The sequence below is a fragment of the Cheilinus undulatus genome, linkage group 13 (genome assembly GCF_018320785.1).
Source record: "Cheilinus undulatus linkage group 13, ASM1832078v1, whole genome shotgun sequence".
NCBI classification, from domain to species: Eukaryota; Metazoa; Chordata; class Actinopteri; order Labriformes; family Labridae; genus Cheilinus; species Cheilinus undulatus.
Window position 1 is genome coordinate 35,842,266 of NC_054877.1, and position 23,968 is coordinate 35,866,233.

Genomic DNA, 23,968 nt, shown 5'->3' on the forward strand with positions numbered 1-23,968 from the left:
TATCAGGTTTCAACAATTGAGTTGCCACCCAGAGGTCACTTTATCCCGTTTTGCCCAATGAAGGGGCAACCTGGAGGCCACTTTATCACATATAGCTGGCTTAGAGGGCACTTCGTTAAAAACTGTCCACTTACAGGGCATCCTAAAGGTGACTCTATCAAGTCTATCTAATATAGCAGCATTCAAGAGGACACTAGTGTTTTTTCAAATATTAGATTAGGACCCACGGGGCAATCGCCCCCCTTTCACCCCTCTGCTTCCACCCATGATTTAGGATAATCATATAACCTAATACATTATGGTATCTTATTAAATGAAGTATAAAAAATGCTGATTCTGTTTCTTTGTTAATTATGTCTGAAAATGCATCAATTTTGTTATTTGTCGTGAATATGACCAGGCTGTCAACTTTTAGTCTTTTGGCCCACGTAGAACCTCATTTCCACCCTAATACCATCTTGCCTGGCCATGTCTATTTCTTGAAACAGTCCCACTGAGCCAGAAAACCCGTCTGTGCTAGATTTTCAGAGACAGTTAAGCTGTGTCGATAAAGATGTCAGCTATTTTGCTAAACAGGACTATTTCTATTGTCCGATAATTCTGTAGAATACCACAAATATTTTAAAATGGGCCACGTATGACTCCCGTTGTAGCTTCGGACTTTATCCCGCCCCGCTGAGGAAAAAGTCGACTTTGCCCTTTTTGTCCTTTCTGGAGTTCCGTCGTAGTCACAATCTGCAGCAGTAAATGTGTTGGTTAGAAACTCAAAAGTCATGTTTAATGCGCTGAAATAACACTTTTTTCCACCGGTAAGTTCATATATATGTACTGTAGTCTCATAGTTACCATTTATGCTTGATAATATGTGTTACATGTACATTAAAATGTTATTCGGCGCGACTTACTGCTTGAATCTGTATCTGTATGTTGTATCACTGTTGCGTTATCATGTTAACTTATCTGACCCGGTAAATGATGGCCTGCAGCAAAAAGACGATAAACATGCGTATACATCAGGGGTTCTTTTGAATACACCTTTAAAATAACATATTCTGTGTCGACATGACTGTGCACCTTTGTTAATAATCAACCCGTAGACACTCTGCTCCCCCTCCTCTTCTTCAGCTCGTCCCCTCATGGCAGAGGTTTATTATGTTGGAGTGGACGTGGGCACTGCCAGTGTGAGGGCAGCTCTGGTGACCAGGACAGGACTGCTGAAGAGCACTGCAGAAGAGCCTATCAGCATCTGGGAGCCCCAGTCAGACCACTATGTCCAGTCCTCCTCTGAGATCTGGGACAGAGTCTGCACAGTTGTCCAGGTATGCTGATCCAGATCAGATACACTTATGACCCCAGCATGAACATGAAGTCAAGTTCCCAGTGTTTATTTCATTGATTTTTCCCTTTTTGGAAAAGTATGCACTTCTGCTAGATGTCTACATCCGTTAAGTGGCAGAAACTGTTTCTTTGAAATGTTATCCATTGACACCTCAGCAAATATTTGAACTAATTACCCATTACTTTTAGCTAATATATCAACTTAAGCCATCAAAAGGCAAAGCTTCTGGCCAGCCTATTAAACCGCATAACACTTACTTTACTGTGCACCATTTTTAGGAAACACTTTAATTTGTAAAAAGTTTTCATTTCTTATCCTTTACTTTCAGCTAATTAACTCAACCAATTGTTAATTTTTGTTCATAGTTCAGCTGTTTTTCCAGTCCGTACTCCTCTTTATATAGTTCTAAAGGTTGAATCCAATATCAAAATGTAAATTTCTATTCTTTTAGCCTCTATTGTTTAAAAGCTTTATTCAGCATTTTTATTATGAATATATGTTATTGGATTTTTGCTGATATCAGATATGCTGATATTTACAAAATAATTCTAGCTTATACAACATTGATCCTTACAACAAACAATTTAGATTGGATGAACAAATTAGTTCATTTCAGTCCTTAAAACACACTTAAAAGTGTAAGAAATGATGATGAAAAAGAGACTTCAGCTGATTTGTGTCTGTTGATTCTGACTGAAAGTTTTTTTTCCTAGGGCCTATATTTACTTATGATATAGGCTAGATTTCTATAGCCAAAATCCATTTGTCTGTCCATTTTCTTCAGCTTACCTGTGGTCAAATCGCGGTGGCAGCAGGCTAATAAAGTCCACCCAGACATCTTTCTCCCCAGCAACATTTTCCAGCTTTTCCTGGGGGATTCTGAGGCTTTCCCCGGGCCAGATGAGATATAATCCCACCAGCTAGTCCTGGGTCTACACAGGTTCTCCTTCCAGTGGGACACGCCTGGAAGACCTCCACAGGGAGACGACCAGGAGGGATCCTGATCAGATGCCCAAACCACCACGACTGGCTCCTTTCGAGGGAAAAGAGCAGGGGCTCCTCTTTGAGATCCCTCAGATGGCCGAGCTTCTCACCCTATCTCTAAGGCTGAGCACAGCCACCCGCCTGAGGAATTTTTTTTTGTTTGCTTGAAGCTGCGATCTTATTCTTTCTGTCATACCCAGAGTTCATAACCATAGGTGAGGGTTGGAACATAGGTCAGCTGATAAATTGAGAGTTTTTCCCTCTGGCTCAGCCCTCTTTTCACCATAATTGTTGCACCGGGTTCTCAAGGAAATGAAGTGAAGAAAAAAAGAATAACAAACTTGTCAAAACACTACTGGCAGCATGTGAAATGCCATTAAGGGGCATCCCCTCAATAATGCTTTGAGATGGAAATAAATGAATGAACATTTGTTGCAGAGAGTAACCCAGGATGTGGAGAGGAGCCAGGTACGAGGGATTGGCTTTGATGCCACCTGCTCACTTGTGGTTTTGGACCAAAGCTTCCAGCCTGTACCCGTCAATGAGCATGGTAAATAAAGGATTTCTTAAATCTATAGCTTGAACTTTGTTTCTTACTTCCCTGTTACCTTCCTTCATATCAGAAAAAGTTTGTATGTTCACTTAAGTTCATAATAAGTTCATATCTCTGGTAAACTGTTTTTTTTTGTGGTGCCGGTTTAAATTTTTGACATTGTTAGAAAACTTTCTCTCTCTTTGAGCTTTTTGAAATGAAACGTTTTGGTTGCTGAGTTTTGCCTGGATGATTTGTTTCAGCCTAATGTAATAGGATCCTTTATTGATCTGTTAAGGTAATTTCCCTTCCTCCACCACAAGGTCAGAGGTCAGGGTCAGCTACAGAGCAGAACTCCTAAAGATGGTAGAGATTTACTTGTTTTTCACAGAAAAAAAGGCTATCACTGGGGCCTGGAGCAAGATACTTGGGTAAATAACTGATTATCTGCTGCCTAGAACTTAACCTGTTTAACAACAGGTTAATTTATTCTCTCCTGCTCCCAGCTAACACCTAAACTCATTCCTTGTAGTGTTAGCTATTAGGGAATATTTTATTCACCTTTTACCCCTCCTTGTCTGATTTCCTCTTTCCCTCTTCTTGCTTCCCCAGGTGACAGACAAAGGAACGTGGTGATGTGGATGGACCATCGAGCAGAAGAGCAGGCCGCACGTATCACAAACACCAGCCACAGGGTCCTGAGCAGGGTGGGAGGGGTTATGTCACCAGAGATGCAACCCCCAAAGCTGCTGTGGCTCAAAGAGGTGAGAGGTGAGCGAGGTCGCCACGGGGCCGCTGATCTCTGTATGTTTAATTTCACTCTCTGTATCGACTGGTCAGCATGTGCCTCCTGCTTTGTTTGAGAAGATTCTAGAATTACACTTTCTCCTCAGGAGGCGTCTGATTAATGGAGACTAAAAATCTCACCTGAAGTATTTTGTTTATGTGTGTAAATCTACAACATTTATGTTCTGTTATCACTCAGTGATCAGGTCTGGATGAACACACGTATCTCTTGTCTTTCCTTCAGAATCTCAGAGAAAGTTGCTGGAACAAAGCGGCCCATTTTTTCGACCTTCCAGACTTCCTTTCATGGAAGGCGACAGGCTCTTTGACACGGTAAGCTTTGTTTGATGATGATCGACCTGATTTTGAAAATCAGGGTCTTTACCAACATTCAAAATAACAATTTAGACAATACTGATGTATTTTAAATGCTTCTTTGTAATTCTTATTGCCTGTTTTCAAGTGAGCTATGCAAGCTGACTCATTTAAATGGTTTGAAGTGGTCCCTCCTCTTGGAATATCACTGAAACTGACTTCCGATGGCAGCATCCAAAGCTTCCCTAAATACCTGGATCTTTGTTTTGGCCCAGAAAATGTGCATTCCCAACATTTCTTTTCCATTTAACAATGAAAACAAAATACAGCCAGTCCAGCAGGTGACTTCTTCTGCACACACAAAATAACACTTCTCTGCCTCAGCAATTAGCAATGCTAGCTTGCCAGTAATATATTGGTGCAATACAAGAGATTCACAACAGTAAATGAAATTGATGCGTGCCTCATTATTTGTACATGGTTGGATTTTTGCCTACACTAGTGGTCAACCAATACATCACTTCAATTAGTAACATGAATGCCTACCTGAAGATGATGCTCATTATCCATTTTTGGCAGGACATCTGTAGCTGGTACTGTAACATTTATAACTTAAAAATCAAACTTGATAATCAGTTACCTTGTTTGGTTGCTCTGAAGCTTGTCTTACTTTATTGTGAAGCAGGCTCTTGTTTTTGGTATGTTAGCAGCTAAGAAAATAGTTTTAGATTTACCAAAAAACAGAGTTTAAGCTGGGTGCATCTACCCCGGAGTTTCAAAAAAAGCTTTTCGAGCATCTTAGACAGGCCGGAAGGGAGGGAGATAAAAAACACCCACTCCCCCATTCCTGCTGTCCCTTATCAGCCACATCCTCTTTGAGTCTATACTGCTTTTCAGATTTAATTATAAGCCATAATGCCATTACCATTCAAGGCAGACTTATAATGAGCTACCTCAGTGTGAAACATGATGTATGGGCATGTAGAAGTCACAAGTTTGTAAGTGTTTTACCTTTTTTTTGTTTTTTTTTTAAGAAAATCATTGTTTATTTGTGGTTTCAGTCAACAGTACTACATTACCCACAATTCAAGGATGCCAGTGAAGCATCTGTGATCCCACCTTTACCTGCAAAACATCTGCCTTGTCTGGAACAGACAAGCTTCTAGGGAATTCAACAGTAGTTTTTCAACTCTAGACAGTTTAAATGGGGAAACAATTATACATGGTCATGTAGAAGACACAAGCTTGCATATTATCTACGGTGTTATAAGAAAAAAAGGGTTTATTTGCAACATCTCTACATTACCCACTATCATGCAGTGTTAGGGCAATGTCTCTGCTTGGCAGAGCTGCAGATTTTAGCTGTTTGCTGCAGTGAGTGAAGCTAACTTTTGTGGAAAAAGTGGGCGGTAACTGTTGAGCTCTATGGTGACAACAGACAGCAGCATGTATGTCACTTAGCACCAGATCAGCCTGCAGGAAAAAACAACTTTGTGTTAAAATGTCAAGATCTGGACCTTAGCTGATTAAACCCTGCCTTTCAATAGGTTTTCATATAAAAAGAGGTCTGACTTTATTTATCAAAGGACAGTGTGTAATGACATAGTTCAAAATGCAAATTTCTATCTGTTTTCAAGGGTTAAGTCACTCTTTAAAGTAAATAAAGGCTGCCCACAATCCCTGTTTTGTCTAGATGAGTTTGGGAACTAGTGCCAGGTACACATGTTAAAAGGCTCTGTAGCCACATACATGTGTTTAATGAAAAATTAGTATCTGGGGCCCAGTCATGAGGCGCCTTAATTTTCTTCACTTTGCAATTGTAGTCCATGCTGGGTGATGATCATGATCTTTGGCATTTGCTCTGATGAGACTGTTGCTTTACTGTATTTATCTCTGCACAGTCTGCCTGTGGTTATCTTTAGTTATTTTTGTTCATAGTGGTGGACTCAGGATGTTTGAGGGATAGGTGTGAAAATCGTAATAGGGCACCTGCTGTATGTGGTGGGGAGCCAGTGCAAAAAAGTTGTCAAATATTTCACGTGAAAGAGTGACAAAACTTGGAAAGGAGTCACTCAGTTTTTATGATTACAATAGAACTGTAAATGCAGATGAGGTACTATTAACTATTTAACTGTTGGTTTCCTAAAGATGCACAAAGGATGTTAGAGAAAATTGACTTTGTACCAGGGAAATTATAGCACTTAATTTCATTTTCTCCACTTTTGGACATGCTCCCTCTCAGGTTTCTTCTGCTGAGAGTGCACACTGCCCACTGGAGGGAAACCCTGGAGAGAAATTCATCTTTTATTGCACCCTTGAGGGCATTTTGTCTTGATTTCTCTCCTCAGGGCGGCACTCTATCATGTTAATCCACCTGTAGGTTCTGCAGAGGGCACTTTATCATATTAATGAACCTGTAAGTTCTGCAAAAAGGGCAGTTGATCATGTTTATCCACCTGTAGGTTCTTCAGAGAGGACCCTTGTTCATGTTTATCCACCTGTAGGATCTCCAGATAAAAAACTTTATCATGTTTATCTACCTATAGGTTCTCCAGAGAGGGCACTTTATCACGTTTATCTACCTGTAGGTTCTCCAGTGAGGGCAATTTATCATGTTTATCCATCTGTAGGCTCTCCAGAGAGAGCACTTTATCATGTTTATCTACCCGTAGGTTGTCCAGAGAGGGCACTTTATCATGTTTATCCACCTGAAGGTTCTGCAGAGAGGGCACTTTCTCATGTTTATCCACCTGTAGGTTCTACAGGTAGATTTCTGTATTGTGCCATCTCTGCAAGATGAAAACAAAACATTTTTAAAAAGAAGATAATGTCCATCCTTTTTTGTAGGTTTAATAACTAAAAAGCATCTTTCATAGCTGACAGTAGGCTTTTAATGCTGTGGACCCTGTGCTGTTTTTTAATGAGATTATTCTGAAACATGTGACAATGCTGTTTGTCTTTTTATCAGGTCTTTATGCACTCTTGTGTGTAAATGGACATACTGTCCTCCAGAGGGATGGGACACTAGTTTTTGGACCAGCATAGGACTGGAGGATCTCCTGGAAAACAGCTGTTCTAGAATAGGTATGAACCACTAAATAATGAACTTCTTGTTCACTGTTTTTTGAAAAATTGCAAGGACATGGCAGAGTTTTCATGTTACAACTTCATGTTATTTATGGCGTTCTGGTTTTCGTTATCCAGGCAGTCTGACGTGTTCTCCAGGGAGCCCGTTGGGAGACGGCCTCACCCAGGAGGCAGCAGCAGATCTTGGTTTGGACCCTGGAACAGCAGTTGGTGCTTCACTCATCGATGCTCATGCTGGAGGCCTTGGTATAAAACACTTAACATTTCTTATCAAACCACTGTTAGTCTGCTCAATCTTTGATGAATCCTTAAGTTCTTTCTCAAGTTCTGGTGGGTTTTAGATGGAACAGTTTTTTTTTTTTTTTTTTTTCCTAAATCTGGCCTCCTAAAACCATGAAAAATGCCATCAGTTAGAAGCGAAATCACAAAGGAGGAAGGAGGCAGAGGCTTTCTTTTCATATGTAAAGGTGATATTTTTGCCCAGAGTAGATTTAGAAGAAGTCCTTACTGTCGAAAAATTAAGATGCTAATCCACCAGGTGACATACATAAAATTTAAGAAACAGTTTTAGGGTTAAATGTTTATATTTCTTATCCACATATGCAGCTTAAAGCTTAGCATCATTAATTTGATAGTCAAGGTGAGGCTGAACAAACTTTTGAAACACTCAGAAGCTTCATGGGAATTCAGTTGATAGTTTTCAGTAAGTAGTGCCCTTTTTATATTTTACTTAAGCTAAAATTTTAACTGCCTATCCACTCCATTAAGCAAAAGTTAAGTAAAGAAGTGGTCTGTCTCTTCTGGTAAATTACTAACTCCATTAGTTTAGCCACACTTGACTAATAATCTTTGCTGCTTTTTTCACAGTTTTATCTGTGGCTTATATTAACAACTGGTTATCATTTCCTGATCATTTCTAGCCAACCTTTTTAGGATATATTTTGTGGGGCTTTCATACATTTATTTGAGGGATTCACATTCAGGAAAGGAGCCAGATTTGAACCAAGGCTGCCCCCTCTGAGGACAGGAGCCCCTGTACACGGGGCACACAGACATAACCATTAGGTTACCAATATGTCATCTTTACAACTTTTTATTAAAACGTCTAGCTTAAAGAAAAAGGTTTTCTGACTGTTTTTCAGTACTTTAAGTTAATTTTAAGAGGCTTTATCCATGACTCTTCAGACAGGCATATTAAAAAATAGCCCCAGCATTGCTTTAATTACTGTCACTGAGACAAAGCTGTGTAATGAGAGCATTTTTATAACAAATGCCTTGAGAGTATGTGTCCATTTCCACCGGTAGCACCACTGCCTGTGTGTGAAGATGCTTAAAAAGTGATGAATACAATCCTGATAATGATTTTGGGATATATAGGGATTGGAATCGAAAGCCTGCTACAGTTGAGAACTGGTTCCAATTGGTTAAATCCATCGACATCATTTAAATTTTATTTTAACTTTCCCCTTACCAATGCCTAACTTCCACGTGCCTTGAAAAGCACAATCTTGCTAGTGGCAGTCAGCGCAAACAAGAACAGAGAAGTCAAGGAAATAAACATGGTGGACAATTACAACAACAGGCCAAAGTGGCTAAAAGTGTGGCTTCATTTCTCAAAAAATGATGTAACATCTGTCCAACAGTGACTTCATGCAAGGCATGCATCTTTTTGCACAAGAACTGTGAATTTTTTTTACAAGATTTCAATTTATTTTATAACTCTAGAGATCTAGGATCTAGAGACTAGTTTTATAATTATTTCAAGTTTTTTTGGTTAAAAGAAAATGAGCAGTAGTATTGTATTCTAATTCAAGTTCAGAGATTGAAGATCCAGAGAGCAATTTGTTTTAACTGAGACACTTCCAACAAAAAAGAGAATATTTGTATATTTTAGCATGTTCCCTCCCAAACAGTTGGTGTTTAACATTTTTAGTGATCAAATCTGTTTGATTTCCCCTGGTCCGGTCCGATAATAGTTGTGGATTACTATTTTCATGTTTTGAGTGGCAGAGGAAAGTGCACAGAGAAAGAGAGAGAGAGATGAATTAAAGGAGACAGCAGTATCATGTGATCCTCTCTTGATGTAACTCAGTTTATCTTTAAATGAAAACAATGCTTTGGTCTCCTCCAGCACCCCTGTAATCACTGCTAAGTTTTTTTAGACTTGCAGCCGTTTTTTAAAAGATTGAATGAGACGCCTGCAGAGGTGCTTGCTGTGCTTGCGCTTGCACACTGGCAAATGTTTGTAAAACGCCTGGTTGTAATATCGTATTACAAGTTTGACAGTATTAAAAAAAAAGATTCTGCCCAATCCTAATCAGTGTCAATTGTTCATCTGTTGTATCTAATCAATTTAGTAATGGCGTCTAATGCACCCAACTGCAGATTCAGAAAGAAATTCTTTTTAGGCAGAAGTGGCCTATTGGACTAACTGACCTGTTTTTATGGTCATCAACCACAAGAAGAAATGTGGGAGTCTTGTATTGATATTGGTCCTTATTTTTACCATCAGTGCATCTCTAGTTCAAAGATTGGCATGAGGCAGGAAGCAGTGTAGAGAAGTAATTGGCAGTTTTTAGTTTCAACAGGTAATCTCATTCAAACAGCATCTCATTCAAAAAGAGAGGCCTGGTCACATACATGTTAGATCCCACCAGAACTCTATCAGTGATGGTGCCTTAAGTTAAATGAAATAACATGCCGCCTCCAGATACCTGTCTTTAAAGGTGCTAATTGTGGCTCCTCCATGCTGTATCTTCTGGCTCCAGGGCGGCAGTAGGCCATCCCTGCTTTAGAAATTCAACCCATCTGGTTTTGTTCAGCGAGATAAACTGCACACGAACCTTAGCCTCTGACTTCTGCCTGTGACCTCTGCCGATCACACATTGTTGTATCAGTCAGAGGTTAAAACACTGTGCTCTTTTAGTCGCTGTGCGTGTCACAGTGATGTACGCCCCCTGTCCCTGAACCATCCACCTTAAACTCAAACCAGCTTGACAAACATTATTCCAGCAGTTAGTGTCACTGTTGAATCACATGTGAAGGTTAGAGGAGCACATCAAAAGAATTTAAAGCTTTTCATCTGTAAATCATCAGGATTTGACCCTGACTGAGCTCTATCAGGAGCTGTAAACAGCAAATATCTAATCGGCCTCTCACAAAGCAGCAACCAGTGCATTTAGGCAGGTAGACATGGCCACAATGATGTGCTGAAGTTAAAAACAGGCATCCTTATGGGGAAGAAAAGTAATTTAAGTGTCTCTGAATGGGCTTGTCTAAGTATTTCTCAGTTGCTAATCTACTGGGCTTTTCACATGAGCATTATTTTCCAGGAGAAAAAACCTTGTTACAGTCGAGGTATAAAGAAGAGCATCTCTAAACTCACATGTCAAACCTTGAAGCAGATGGGCCACACCAGTCATTCCCAATTTCTCTATGGACCCCTCAATACATGTCTCTAAGAAAAGCTGATACCATCAAGAACGCAAATAAAAAAAGTGATGCCTTGTTGTCAAAAATTCCCGTCCATTTTAAATGCTTTCACTGATAAATTCCCAATAAAATAGGCCTATGTTCTTTATAAGACAGCCTTTGAATAAACTGTTCATCTAGTGCATTATTTTTAATTTCTTTTGATGTTTTCAAACTTATTTTTGACAACCTCAGTGCTTACCAAATCTCACGCCCTACCTGAGATATTTGACCCCAGGTTAGTTACCAATGGGCTGCAGCAACAGAAGACCACACAGTGTGCAACTCCTGTCAGCTGAAAACATGAAGCTGAGACTACAAAAAACACAAGCTCATCAAAACTGAAGAATTGAGAATTTGCATTTGTTGGATCAGAATTTGGTGAGCGCCTGCCAGACCACTAACAACCATGGCATGCTCAAAGTCACTTAAACCACCTTTCTTCCTCATTCTGAAGCTCAGATTGTTTTGGCCATTTTTGCATGCCTAGTTGCATTGGTTGCTGCCATGTGGCTGATAACATACTGGCACTAATGAACCTGATTGATACCTAATGAAGTGATTGGTGGGTGTATGTCCTTGCAAAATAGAAATAAGGTTATACTGATAAGTATGATTGAAATGTGTGTTTTTTACCATCCAGGTGTGATTGGAGCAGATGTAAAAGGCTTCCACTTACCCTGTGAAGACCAACCAATCACATCCCGAATGGCGATGATCTGTGGGACGTCAACGTGTCACATGGCAGTGAGTGATTTAGACACTTTTACCTAACTTCGTTGTGATGCTGTGTAAATTTCTCCTGTTACACATTTTAGCAGAAGTTATGTTCAGCCAAGGCTGTTATTAAAATTCTATCATTAAAAATGAAGGTTTAACCTGATTCTGATAATTTCACATCATGACTTATACAAAACATTTTGTTATGAATAACCTTAGCCTCTGAAGAGACTGAGAGACAGGGAGCTGATATGAAACTTCACTTGACTTGTATTAATATATAATGCAAATAATAGGGTCACTCTCAACTTTTTCCTGTAAATGTATTTTCTTTTAGGGTGTGAACATATTTTTGTCATGATGTCTAAGCTGATTTTATGTAGATTTAATATTTTACCTTCATGTGCTTCAGATCAGCGAGCAGCCCCTGTTTGTGCCTGGAGTGTGGGGGCCATGCCTGTCTGCCATGGTACCCGACATGTGGCTCAACGAGGGAGGACAGAGCGCTACAGGAAGGCTGGTCAGTCCACTTCCAAACTATTTTCATTATTAATAGACTTGCTTTAGTGCTTAGGAAAGAAAACTTGACATACACGGAGAAATGTCATAAATTTAATCCATGTATAAATGTATCCAGAAGTCATTCGCACATCTTACCACTCAGAGAACAACCTTTCAAAGGAATTACTTGGAAAAAAGAGAATGGGTATCTCAATAGGACTAAATAAGGATTAAATAAGATAAAATAAACATTCAGTAAACAGTGCCTATAAAAAGTATTAAAGCATTGGATGTTTTATCATTTTATTGATTTTATAAGTTAATCATCTTCAATGCAATTTGAAAAAATCAAAGGGAGCATGTTGGAGCTACCACAGGAATATTGAGTTAGGGGACTGTCTCTGTCATCAGGTCACTGTATAATGACACTGAGACTTATGTCCATATTCTCTCATGCATGTTGGCTGCCAACAGACATATCACTGACTCTGTATGTAATTTTCATGGACAGAATCTCAATGCAAAGCCAGGGTGAGTAGAGTTTCAGGTTTCAGGACCTCAGAATGTCACCTCTGCTTTTTGAGATGATGTGTTTCTGTTGGCTTCTTCAGCCGGAACCTCCAGCAGGCATTGGGGTGGTTTGCAGCCGAGTGTGAAGCGGCAGGGATGAGGGGCAGCATCTCAAGTTCAAGGCTATGGTTCTCTGCTGAAAAACAATAGACTGCTCCCTCTGGGTGGGGAGTGAGTCTTTGCCTCAAGTGAAGGAGCTGAAGTATCTTAGGGTCTTGCTCATGAGTGAGGGCGAAATAGAGCGTGGGATTCACAGAAGGATTGGTGAAGCATCAACAGTAATGCATGTGTTGTGCTGAATGGTGAAGAGGGAGCTGAGCCAAAAGGCAAAGCTTTCAATTTGCCAGTTAATCTTTGTTTCAGCCCTCTGCTATGGTCATGGTTTTTTGGGGAATGACAAAATGAGTTTCCTCCAAAGGGTGGATGGACTCAGCCTTAGAGACAGTGAGGAGCTCAGACATTCAGAGGGTGCTTAGAGAGTTGCTACTCCTGCTTTGAAAGTTGAGGTGGTTCAAGCATCCGATCAGGAGGCCTCCTGGGCGCCTTCTTTTGGAGGTCTTCAGGGCATGTCCAACTGGGAAGAGGCCTCGGGGTAGACCAAGAATTTACCGGAGGAATTTTATTTCTTGTCTGACATGATAATGCCTCTGGATCCTCCAGGAGGAGTTGGGAAATGTTGCTTGGACGAGGGGAGTCAACTTGCTTAGCCTGCTGCCGCTGCAATGTGGAATAGCAGAGGCAGAAGAAAATGGATGGATGTATCTTTACATATGAGTGAAAAATCATAGAAAAAAATTGTGTTATGAAACCAAGTAGAAGTACTTGGATCTACACAAGCCTTTCTGTCATCAGCTGTTGGCTCCTGTAATCCTCTTTGTTAAATTGTCTCCTCCCTCAGATCGAGCACATGGTGAAGGGCCACACCGCCTACACTCAGCTCCAGGAACAGGCACGGCAGAGGTCAGCGGATTTCAATGCCGAACTTCTCAAAAGAAGTTCTGCACAGCATTATTTCAGATATTTTAAAATGTCCAGAAAGCTTTGTGAAGACTAGAAGGTCACTAGTATTGTGTTTTATTACTCTGCTATTCTGTGGATTCTGCAAATGCACTCATTTATTTGTGATTTTTTAGGAAAATTATTAATAAGAGCTCTGCTTTTCCTGCCACGACTAAAACCTGCTGTTAAAAATACCTGAAGTGTTCTCTTCAAAGTTGTTCTTGATACATTTCTAGTGAAATTTATCAGACAGAGACCTTTGCTTTCCCGCGGTTATTTTTCCCAGATGTCCTTTTGCGGGTGAGAACATTTACAGCTACCTGAACAGCCACCTGAGTTCAATGGCAAACTCTGGCTCTGCCGTCGACCTGCTGGGCTCTGGTCTTCATGTGTGGCCAGACTTTCACGGGAACAGGTCGCCGCTGGCTGACCCTACGCTGAAGGGCATGGTGAGGAAACATGAGTCAAGGCTTTGTGTGACTGAAGACATTTTTAACTGTTGTAGCTAAAGTCTGTCTTACTGTTTTGTAATGTATTGTAAAACATTTTGTTTACTATTATTTTATTCACAAGTTTGTAAATAGTTTTTATTTTTTTAATTAGGTGGGAATATTCATACCATTATCTGTGCATTGAGTACAAAGCTTATGAGAATACTGGCTACAGTTGACACAGTTGTTTTTTTTTTTTTTTTTTTTTTAACAAAGAGCTTAATACTACATTAAAAAGATGATATGACAAGCTAGTATTTTGAAGCTGAACTTAGCCATACTAATTAGCTAACTTATAGTGACTTTACATTGCAGAGTTCGCTGATGTTATAAACTTAGGAGCAGACTTATCCAGTGTTTCTGTACCTTTGAAGAAATGTAGACATCCTTCTCATCTTCTGTTTTCGCATATTTGTCTTACAAAATTGTTTCAGATCATCAAACAAATTTTAATATTAGACAAAGAAAACAAAATTCAACATGTAAATAAAAAATGCTGTTTAATATAATTATTTCATTTATGAAAGGAAAACAGCCCTCTAAAACCACTTGGCACCATTTGGTAATTCCCCCTTTAATTGAAGAAATCCCTTAAATATATAAGCTGTCTGACAAAGTGAAGCAGGCTAAAAGATCTCAAAAAGCAACACATCATGCTGTTATCTAAAGAAATTCAGGAACTGATAAAAAACATTGACATCTATAAGCAAATCACTGTGAGAGCCATTACCCACAAAGGGAGAAAACTTGGAACCGCGGTTAACTTACCCAGGACTGGCTGGCCTACAAAAATTACTCCAAGAGCACATTAGTGACCCATCCAGGATGTCACTAAAAAAAACAGAAAAACATCCAAAGACCTGCAGGCCTCACTTGACTCAGTAAAAGTCAGTGTTCAAGATTCAAAATTAAGAAAGAGACTGGGAAAATAGCATCCATTGGAGAGTTCCAAGGCCAAAACCACTGCTAACAAAAAAGAACAAAGGCTTATCACACATTTGCCAAACAACATCGTGATGATTCCCAGGACTTTTAAGACAATGATCAGAAACACACCAGAAAATCCACCGCTGAATGACTTAAAAAAATTCAACTGAAGGAGTGGCCTAGTCAAAGTTTGGACTTAAATCTGACTAAGATGTTGTGGCATGACCTCATATAGGTCATTCATGCTCAAACACCTTCCAATGCGGCTGAAATAAAATTATTTTGCAACTAAGAGTGGGCCAAAATTCCTCCACAGTTATGTGAAAGACTAATTTCCAGTTATAGCAAACACATGCTTGCAGTTGTTTCTGCCAAGGGTGGTACAAACAGTTATTTGGTTTAGGGGGCTGTGACTTTTTCACATAGGGGCCGGGTAAGTTTGGATGGCTTTAATTTAAAAACTTTGTCTAATATTAAAATATGTTTGGTGATATGAAAAATTTAAGTGTGGCAAATGTGCAAAACAAAAAAATCAGAAAGTGGGCAAATGCTTTTTTTTCACAGCACTGTAGCTTAATCCAGAGGAGACACTTTGCTGTGTTTGTGCTAGGTTTAGGGAAATGGATGCAATCTATTTTATTCTCTAGCTTCTCAGGATATCTTGCAAATGTTCTGACTTTACTCCTGCACAGTGTTTGACCATTTATCTAATATGAACCTGTATACATTTCAATAGAACTGCAGGAAAATCAAATGCTTCTCTGAGAAGGTCTATGAGCTGGATGTCTGAGTGGACTGTCAAATTGCATAGTTATCTTGTTTGCAGATTTCCTGTTTCATTTTAGCAATAATGCAACAACAATACATATAAACTATACTACTTATAAACTTATAGGAACTGAGAAATAGTGGTTATATGTGTGATACACTGGTGCAGAGCAGTTCAGTTATGTGTCCTTCTTCTGAGGACCCTTGGTCGTAAAGTTGTGATTTAATTAAGTTTTTGTGTGGCTTTAAGTGAATAATTGGGCATTTATCTTTATTTTCTAACTTTTTAGATTGGTCTTTACTTTCTCAGGGAAAAAATAACACATTAAGCTCCTGAAAAGCTTTCTGTGTTCAGTAAGTTAATCATTGTTTTCAGGCCTTATCTGTAGCTGCAGGAAACAGGAAGGCAGGGATCAGAGAGCTGGTGCATATTGCTTTGACTGAGTCCCTGCTGGTGTTGGAGATACCAGACTCTCTATGACAGCTTTTCTTTAACCAACACATCGTCAGTGACTTCTGCTGATTCTTTTTATTAAAACACTTGGACAGAAATGACTTATTACTGTGTTGCAGGTAATTGGGCTGTCGCTCTCTCAAACCCTGGATGACTTGGCTCTGCTCTATTTGGCGACTGTGCAAGCCCTCGCCGTGAGTCACCTTTTTAATACGTGCCCTAATGTGACAAACTATGACCTCAAAGTACGATGGAAGGGCTTTTTGTTTTCATACTTGTAACTGGATTCCCTGCGCCCCTGCTTCTCTGGTTTCAGCTTGGTACTCTTCATATTCTGGAGGCCATGAGAGAAGCAGGACACGACATTCGAACCCTCTTCCTGTGTGGCGGATTGAGCAAAAACACCCTGTTTGTACAGATCCACGCCAACGCTACAGGTGTGAAACACTAAAGAGGGTTGTTGCCAGTTCTACAAAAAAGTTTCATGAATTACATTTCAACAGACATTTTCCAGAATATAAATCTTGTGATGGAAACTTTAATTTCCTGACAAACTGATGCAAACAAAAAACCTAATTTCCTGTCAAGCCACTTCTACTATTTTAATCACTCTGTTTTTTTAGGGCTGCCTGTGGTGTTGCCTGATCAGATGGAGGCCGTGTTAATAGGAGCAGCAGTCCTGGGTGCATGTGCGTCACAGGACTACGGCACGATACAGGTGGAGTGATACTCAGACACATACCGTCATCTTCTATAATAGAATAAAATTAAAATGTCTGTTAACATCAAACAAAACCACACATGTCCTCAGAAATATTTAATTAGGAAAAATGTCGTTTTGTGACCTTCATCAGTAACTCTCTTTGAAGAGTGTCCCACTCAAAATTGAACCGAGACATCATAAATGGCCAAAGTGTAAAATTGCATTTGCAATTTCAAGCAACTGAGAGAACTGGTATAAACCAGTCTCCTTGTGCTGTTAATTGAACCAGGGACAAGATGTTTGGAGTTGTTTTGCACTTGTGAATGCACTGCTTTGTGCATGCTGACTTTAGCAGTTTGCTTCCCAGCAGAATGAAAATTTGAAACAGATATCACACAAAGGATTATACTGTGCACCAGAAAATATGCGCTTGAAACAACTGAGCTGAAGTAAAGATGAAGTCTTTTCATTTAGGATAGCATTTCTCAATTAAATCAAAATAATTAAGCACTAATACAGTCTAAGGTGACTGGAATTTTCAATCATAATGTGCAATTTGTTGGATATTTCAGCAAACTGCTGTTGTAAGGGATCTCCAGTGAAATAGCATTGCACTTCTATACATTTAGATGGATGATACTGTATTAGCATGAAGGTTGGCATGAACACTGACAGGTAAGGCAGGTGCATTCAGGTGAATATGGCAATCCTCTATACTCTATCAAATAAGCCACACCCCTAGATGACGAAAGAAACATGGTGTCAAAATCACAAAGTTCTCCTTTCTTCTTGGCATTGTTTTCGGGTTGTCTGTACAGCCATCTGTCGGTCTGTCCAGGTTACTCTTGTAAACCTGATATCTAAAGAAGGCTATGAGGAATTTTTTTGAAACTTTGCACAAATTTCTGCTTAGATTTTGGTGGTTACAAGTTCCTTGGGTGTCTTGTTCCTCCCTTACTTGTGGACACAATATCTCATGAACCCATTTCAGTCAGGAAAACTCTCATCATCAATTTTACCATTTTATGCAAAACGGCTTTACTTGGTGGAGAACGCTCTGCTCAAAAGATGCTCCCTTGGTTAGTCAAGCAGCATGCTTTGACTTTCCAGAAAGTACATATAGCTCTCAGGTGCAACAAGCTTTATGCTATAAAGGAGGAGGCTGGGGTGGAGGAGGTTAAACTTTGCCAGCAGCAGTAGCATTTAATGTAAGCAGGGATTAGGGTGAATTATGTCATATTTGAAAACACTGCTGTGTTGAGAAAAAGAGTGTGATTGGCTGTAGGAGCTGGGAGGCGATACTCGGGATCAGCTGGCTGTCAGCTGATCATGACTGGGCGTATGACTACTGTGCCCTGCATGAACTAACTGAGTTTCACTGAGACCCATTTAGATTCTTCTGAAACTTTTCACTAGTGTCCAGTCTTATTCAAGGATGACCTGGATATTTTTTTTGGTGTATAAGCTCAAGTTCATTGTGACCTCAAATCTTTGGAGCTTAATATTTCAATTTTGAGTCAGATTTTTGTCACCTATTGACCTGTGACCTGTTCGCACATGGCTCGAATTATCTAGTAGATGCTGACCTTGCAAAACAGATTGATTTGCCAGACTCCAGCTCTGTCATCAAGCGTCACTTGAGGAGAATGAGGCTGTAACTATGGGCGGGGTTTGGTTTTACACTAGGTCATTTGCAAGGGCTGCCTCCAGTGCCGTGATAGGCTTGGATATAGCTCTAGTAAAGCGTCAGTCTTACCAGAATTTGACCAGGTTTCTGCATGAACTAAAGAATATAAACAACACTAAAAGCCCTTCATGATCGGAAAGTTGTTTTTGCTCTTCTGCCAACCTGCTTTGGCATGAGTTTGTGAGAGTTGTTGTGAGTGGTGGTATACAATGGCTGCTAGTGGAGTGATTAACTCAGACTTAGCCATGGCGGCAGTTTTGTCAGAATTAGACAACATTTCTTTACTAAAACAAGGGCAGGGAGCAACACTGACAGCTTTTTGTAAAACGGAACAGTCTGTTTCAGCATAAGTTTGCAAACAATACGGGTGGGATTCGCTGGCGTATCCAATGGCTGCTTCCACGTTAGCTCGGATGTAGCTGTACGAAAGCTGCAGTTTAATCAGAACTGAACCACATATCTCAAGAGCAAAGAGCCACACCAAAAGCTTGTCTTGGCAGAGAAGATGTTTTTACATGTCTCTTTTTCAGCCTTAGTTTAAATTTTATTCACTGAGAAACTCTGCCATTAACAGTCTAAGGCAGTGGTAACCTGTCAGCTCATGTGATGTGCATGAGTACAGAGTCATTGTGTCTTGTCCCTTTGATTGGCCCGTCATGAATGTGACAGACAGAATGTTCCTCCAGTCACCGTGCAGTTCTTTTTTTTTTTTTTTTTTTTTTTTAAGTTCTGCCCTTCCAAAATACTTTCCATGCAATGGAGATACAAAACAGTCTGTCTGGTATGTCAGGTTAAGTAGCCAGATAAACACAAAAACAGTGATCAACAACATCCCTGTACAAAATAAAGTAATATGGCACAAAAAGTTACAATAGAATTTATTAAACAGAAACCATACACAAATGTACATTAAATAATAAATGGAGTTTGCCATACGTATATATTTTTGAATTTAGTGACAAATTATAGCTAAAAAAAAATCAAGAATACTACCATATGATCAATGACCTCCACAAGGTTCATTACAAACCCCCCATCCACACCAACAATGTCCCTCACCGTGAAAGGGCTGAAGCAGTCAGGTACAGGATAAAACCTAAACCAGGGTGTCAAACTCAGTCAAAGCAAGGGCTGGATTCTGATTTTAGGTCTAACCTGAGAGTCTAACAGGGTCAACATATAACCACAAACTGTCAACCTCGTTTTCACCTGTAATGAATTCTGGGGGAGAAAAGCTTATCACTGGTGGTAAATGATTTGAGATTTAAAAAAGGCAAAATGATAAATTTACATGCTCAAAATCAGAGATTAAAGAGTAAAAGTTGTTGGTTCAAAAGTTCAAAACATAAAATTAAAAGTCGATATGATGTTTTTTAACAAGGCAAATATGCAAGATAAAACCTGTACCATGAGTTTAAAAGGAAAACATCTGAGATAAAATCTGCAATTATGAGTTGAAAGACCAAAATATGAGTTAAAATTTTGAATTGTGAGGCCAAAAAGGGAAAATATGGGATTAAAACGTCAAAGCAAGGAGTTAAAAAGGTCACAACATGAGATCTGATTTGAAATCATGAGTTTAAAAGGTCAAAATATGACTTTAAAATTAAATTTGTGGAAAATTAATATATTTTCCTACATTCCTGACTTTTTAAAATCTAATTATTTATACCCTCTGACAAGTTCCTTATTTTCTTTCAAAATAAAAGCAGATCTATGTCTAAAGTCGAAGTCAGTTACCCTCATTTTAAGACAAAATGAAAACAAAACAGTTTTGAATGCAAAAGAGTGGAATATCAGCGTGAGTAGATTACACGTATCAAAATGAAATGCACATGAATCAACTTTAAATGAATCTGTTTTACTTGAGTAGATTTATAGACCAGTAATTTTACTTCTAGAATAGATTTTATTCAGAGTAATTATTCTTTTACTTAAGCTCAGTGTTGTACTCTTTCCACCAGCTGGGGTTTGACAGACAAGTTTGACTGTGTGTTTTTCTCCCCCTCTCTACTTTCCTTGATTATGAAGGCTTAAAGGCCCACAAAATATCTTTAGGAAATAAAAGAAAGCACAGATCCTCGGACTGCTGGCTCAATGCCTCCATCTGCTGGTTGGAACCAAAACACAAAGTTTGAACTTCATGGCTCTGCTCCCCTCAGTCTCTGAGCAGATTTACCCACAATGTGTTTAAGATAAGGAGTGATGATTAATCTTTCGTAGGCCAAGCTTTCATCCTTTAGTTTCTCAGCCTCAGAGCTCATAACACAAGAGGATGTGAAGCCTTTAAGCCCGATATTCTAAAAATAAGACGTTATTGTTTGGACTGGGCCGCACCTGTCAATCCATTTTCAGCTGTGAGTACGACGGGCAGTTGTTGTGTCTGATCCTCTGAGCTGCACTCGGTCCACCGGCTGGATTTTGTAGATTTAGACTGCAGAGAGCTGCATTAGTCATAAACTGAGCCTCAGCAAAAACCACTGCAGTTGGCTTGTGTTAATACTATAACTGGGTCAGGGCTGGCCTCGAACTGAATAGCATCATTTATTAAGTGATGTTTGTCTTTTAAATTTGTGTTTAGGAGGCGATGGAGAAGATGGCCAAAGTGGGGAAAGTTGTTTGGCCTGACCGTGAACTCCAGGGGTGAGACAAAGAGATACTTTTATTTTATATATATATATATATATATATATATATATATACATATATATATAAAATTTATATTTAATATATCAGCCATAATGCACTTTTTATGTCAAATTTAAAAAATATATTTTTTAAATATTATAATGTCTTCAGACCTGATTTTTTTAAATAATCTTGTATCTTTTAACTTATTTCCAGATTAAAAACTGTAAAACCGTAGTGTGCATCATAATTATTAGATTATTTTCTGTTTTCATTGTATTTGCAGCTTCTATGAGAGAAAGTACAAGGTGTTCCTGCGACTGTTTGCCCACCAGAGGGAGTATCAGACCCTCATGAACCAGAGATGACACTGGGTGGGAGGAGGCCGAGATGGGAGTGAATCTCTGATGTAATGGTGATGACAAATCCGCACACTGGAGACAAGAACATGAGTCTGTACTGTACTGCTTTTTCTGGCATTTTTCATTTTGTTTTTGAAATAATTTTAATAACCCAAAGAAGCAAAACGGCATTTGTGGATGATGAACTTGCAGAGACTGCAGATTTGACACCACCAAGATGGAGAAAAGCTTTTCAAACATTTTAGCTTCTCCTTTCACCCAAAGGAGGAGGAAGATGTTGGAACACATTCTAGATTTTACATTGCTCCAAAGTCAACGACCACTGCTTCAAAATTTTCTTAATAAATAATTAAAATATGACTCCTGCGCTCATGCCTTTCACTTCCTCGCCACTCTTATCGGTTTTAATGTTTTATTCAGTGTTTCACATCAACAGCGACATTCATTCATTCATTTTTAAACACGCTCCCCTTTGTTCTTTTGTACGCGTGTTTTATCGTAATCGTCCTCTTCCTGTTTGCCTCCTCTGTCCTTACACTCTCCTGTCCGCTGCTCTCAGAGAGGAGCCTGCTGCCAGGATCAAAGTTGATAAGCTCTTCACTGATGCTGCCGACCCGGTGAGGGGGAACGCTAAAGCCCACACAGCTGAGTTAACAGCAGCCTTAAAAACAGACCGCACTTGTGTGAGAGAGGCAGAGGCAGGGAGGGTGGAGAAAACGTGAGAGCCATGGCTACTGGTTATTGTTTGCAAAAACTTTCCCTGATAAAAAAAAAAAAAAAAAAAAAAAGGTGGAGAAATTACATCAGCAATAATTTTAATTTCAACTTCAGAAATACTTTCATCAAAATCTTAAACATTTAGAGTATTTGTGTCATGAACCCAAGAGGACTCAGAGAAATTAGCTGGTTTTAATAATGTTGGTAAACAGGTTGACAGGTTGTAAACTTCTTATAAATATGTAACTTATTAGCCATTTAATGAGTAATCCTGTCGATAAAATGCAAAGCAGAAACTCTGTTGTTTGCACTCTGTCAGTTTTTCAGTGTGTGAATGATGACATAAACCACTTCCTCTTGCACTGGTCCAAAACAGAAACAGAAATGCTTGTGTAAATATTATACTGAGATCAATGGTCTTTACTGTGACAGTACCACTGTTCCACTGTTACAATAGAAATTACATCTGCTCTAATCAACACATTTTTATCCATCTTTAAATATCTTAAAAAAAAACACATTCACCGTTCATAGAGCCCTGTATAGAAGAGCTCAAAGGCCCAATGCTACAGGTTTTTACTGGCTAACACTGTAAAGTGTATTTGTTTTTAGAAAATTTATTTCTTAAGGCTGAGGGTTTACAACTTGTGGCTCAGGGTCCTGCCTCCTTCTTACTGTGGTCTGTGAATCAAATTCAAATACTAATATGTCTTAAACATGTAGAAATCAGGATAAATTCTGCCACGTATGATCTAAGTGAACGCTGTCCAAATTTTGGATTAATTTCCATAAATTAATCACAGGTGAAAAATGCAGTTTTAAAATGTATGCTGATTAATCACACTCTGATGACTCTCACACAAACGACTAAAGCAGCTTTTTAACTTTGATCAGAATGTGTGAAGATTCTCCTTTCTCTTAATTTTCATAATTTTATGGATAAAATACAAATTCTAATAATAATAACATCATCCTAGATTATCTCCACTTCCACTGTTTCAAAGTCAAATCAAAAGTTTTGATGCCATTCAGAAAAATATCCTTTCTGATTGTTCTCTCACTATTAATATTCAATCTTCCACTGTTGCAATCTTTTACAAATGATCAACGTATGTGATTATTTTTGATTAATTACAATGCCTAAAATAACTCAGCTCTATTGACAGCTCTAATGTAAATATGAGTCTCCAAAACAATACCACGCAGCAAGCATGAGAAATAGAAATATTTCAGTAATCTCTAATTAATGATGTATGTTTTGTTCTTTGTTAGAAATTAGTACATATATATGACTAGAACTGCTTCTGTAAAACTATTTTAGATGTGTTTTTGAATACATTTGAACATAAAAAATAGAAACGTCAGCAAAAAATAATTAAGTTACCAATAATTACTTTGTTAGTTGCTTTGTAAAAGTATGGGAAATTAGCTTTAATTTTGTATTCAGCTCATAAAATAAAGATTTATGGTTTGCATTTGATTTTAAAAATTTAAATGTTGGTATCAAAACTTCTGATGAATGTCTACATTTTGGATGTCAAGTGATTATAAAATTTTCGAGTAATATCAGCATTTCTGTGGCTAATGGTTAATCATTCTTTATGTCTTCTGTGTGTGTGTGTGTGTGTGGGGGGGGGTATTTTAAAGGGTATTTTAAACTTTGTGATTCATTTTGGATTTTTGTAATGTCTCAAACTAAGGGTATTAGACTTTGTGTATAGACCTGCTTTTGTGTTGAAATAAAATAAGTAACTTTATTTAGATTAGAGATTAAGATATCAACGTAACTTCAGTAAATGAAACTTGTTGTTGATCAAAAGGGGAAAAAAGGGAGCTGTAAAAAGTTTGATTACACAAGGTTAAGGTGACTTTTCACTTGTCCCCTGAGCTGTCTTTTTTTTTAAGATTTTTTTTTTTTTTACATAGG

General features: G+C 38.8%; 1 protein-coding gene across 3 annotated transcripts; it reads left to right on the forward strand.

The window, feature by feature from the left end:
- The first annotated feature begins 706 nt into the window (after positions 1-706).
- Positions 707-23,438, forward strand: fggy (FGGY carbohydrate kinase domain containing). 3 transcript variants are annotated; one of them, XM_041802494.1, is made up of 17 exons: positions 717-809; positions 1,098-1,319; positions 2,762-2,873; positions 3,468-3,619; positions 3,886-3,974; positions 6,925-7,040; positions 7,161-7,289; positions 11,158-11,261; positions 11,647-11,754; positions 13,204-13,265; positions 13,591-13,753; positions 16,064-16,138; positions 16,261-16,381; positions 16,568-16,662; positions 20,916-20,977; positions 21,249-21,377; positions 21,884-23,438. In XM_041802494.1, the coding sequence occupies exons 2-16, from the start codon at positions 1,137-1,139 to the stop codon at positions 21,328-21,330; spliced, it is 1,653 nt and encodes a 550-aa protein (XP_041658428.1). In that variant the 5' UTR covers positions 717-809; positions 1,098-1,136; the 3' UTR covers positions 21,331-21,377; positions 21,884-23,438. The 3 variants fall into 3 exon arrangements, with proteins under 3 accessions (XP_041658427.1, XP_041658428.1, XP_041658426.1); XM_041802493.1 differs by lacking the exon at positions 21,884-23,438 and having other exon boundaries at positions 707-809; positions 1,126-1,319; positions 21,249-21,684; XM_041802492.1 differs by lacking the exon at positions 21,884-23,438 and having other exon boundaries at positions 21,249-21,684.
- The last annotated feature ends 530 nt before the right edge of the window (positions 23,439-23,968 follow it).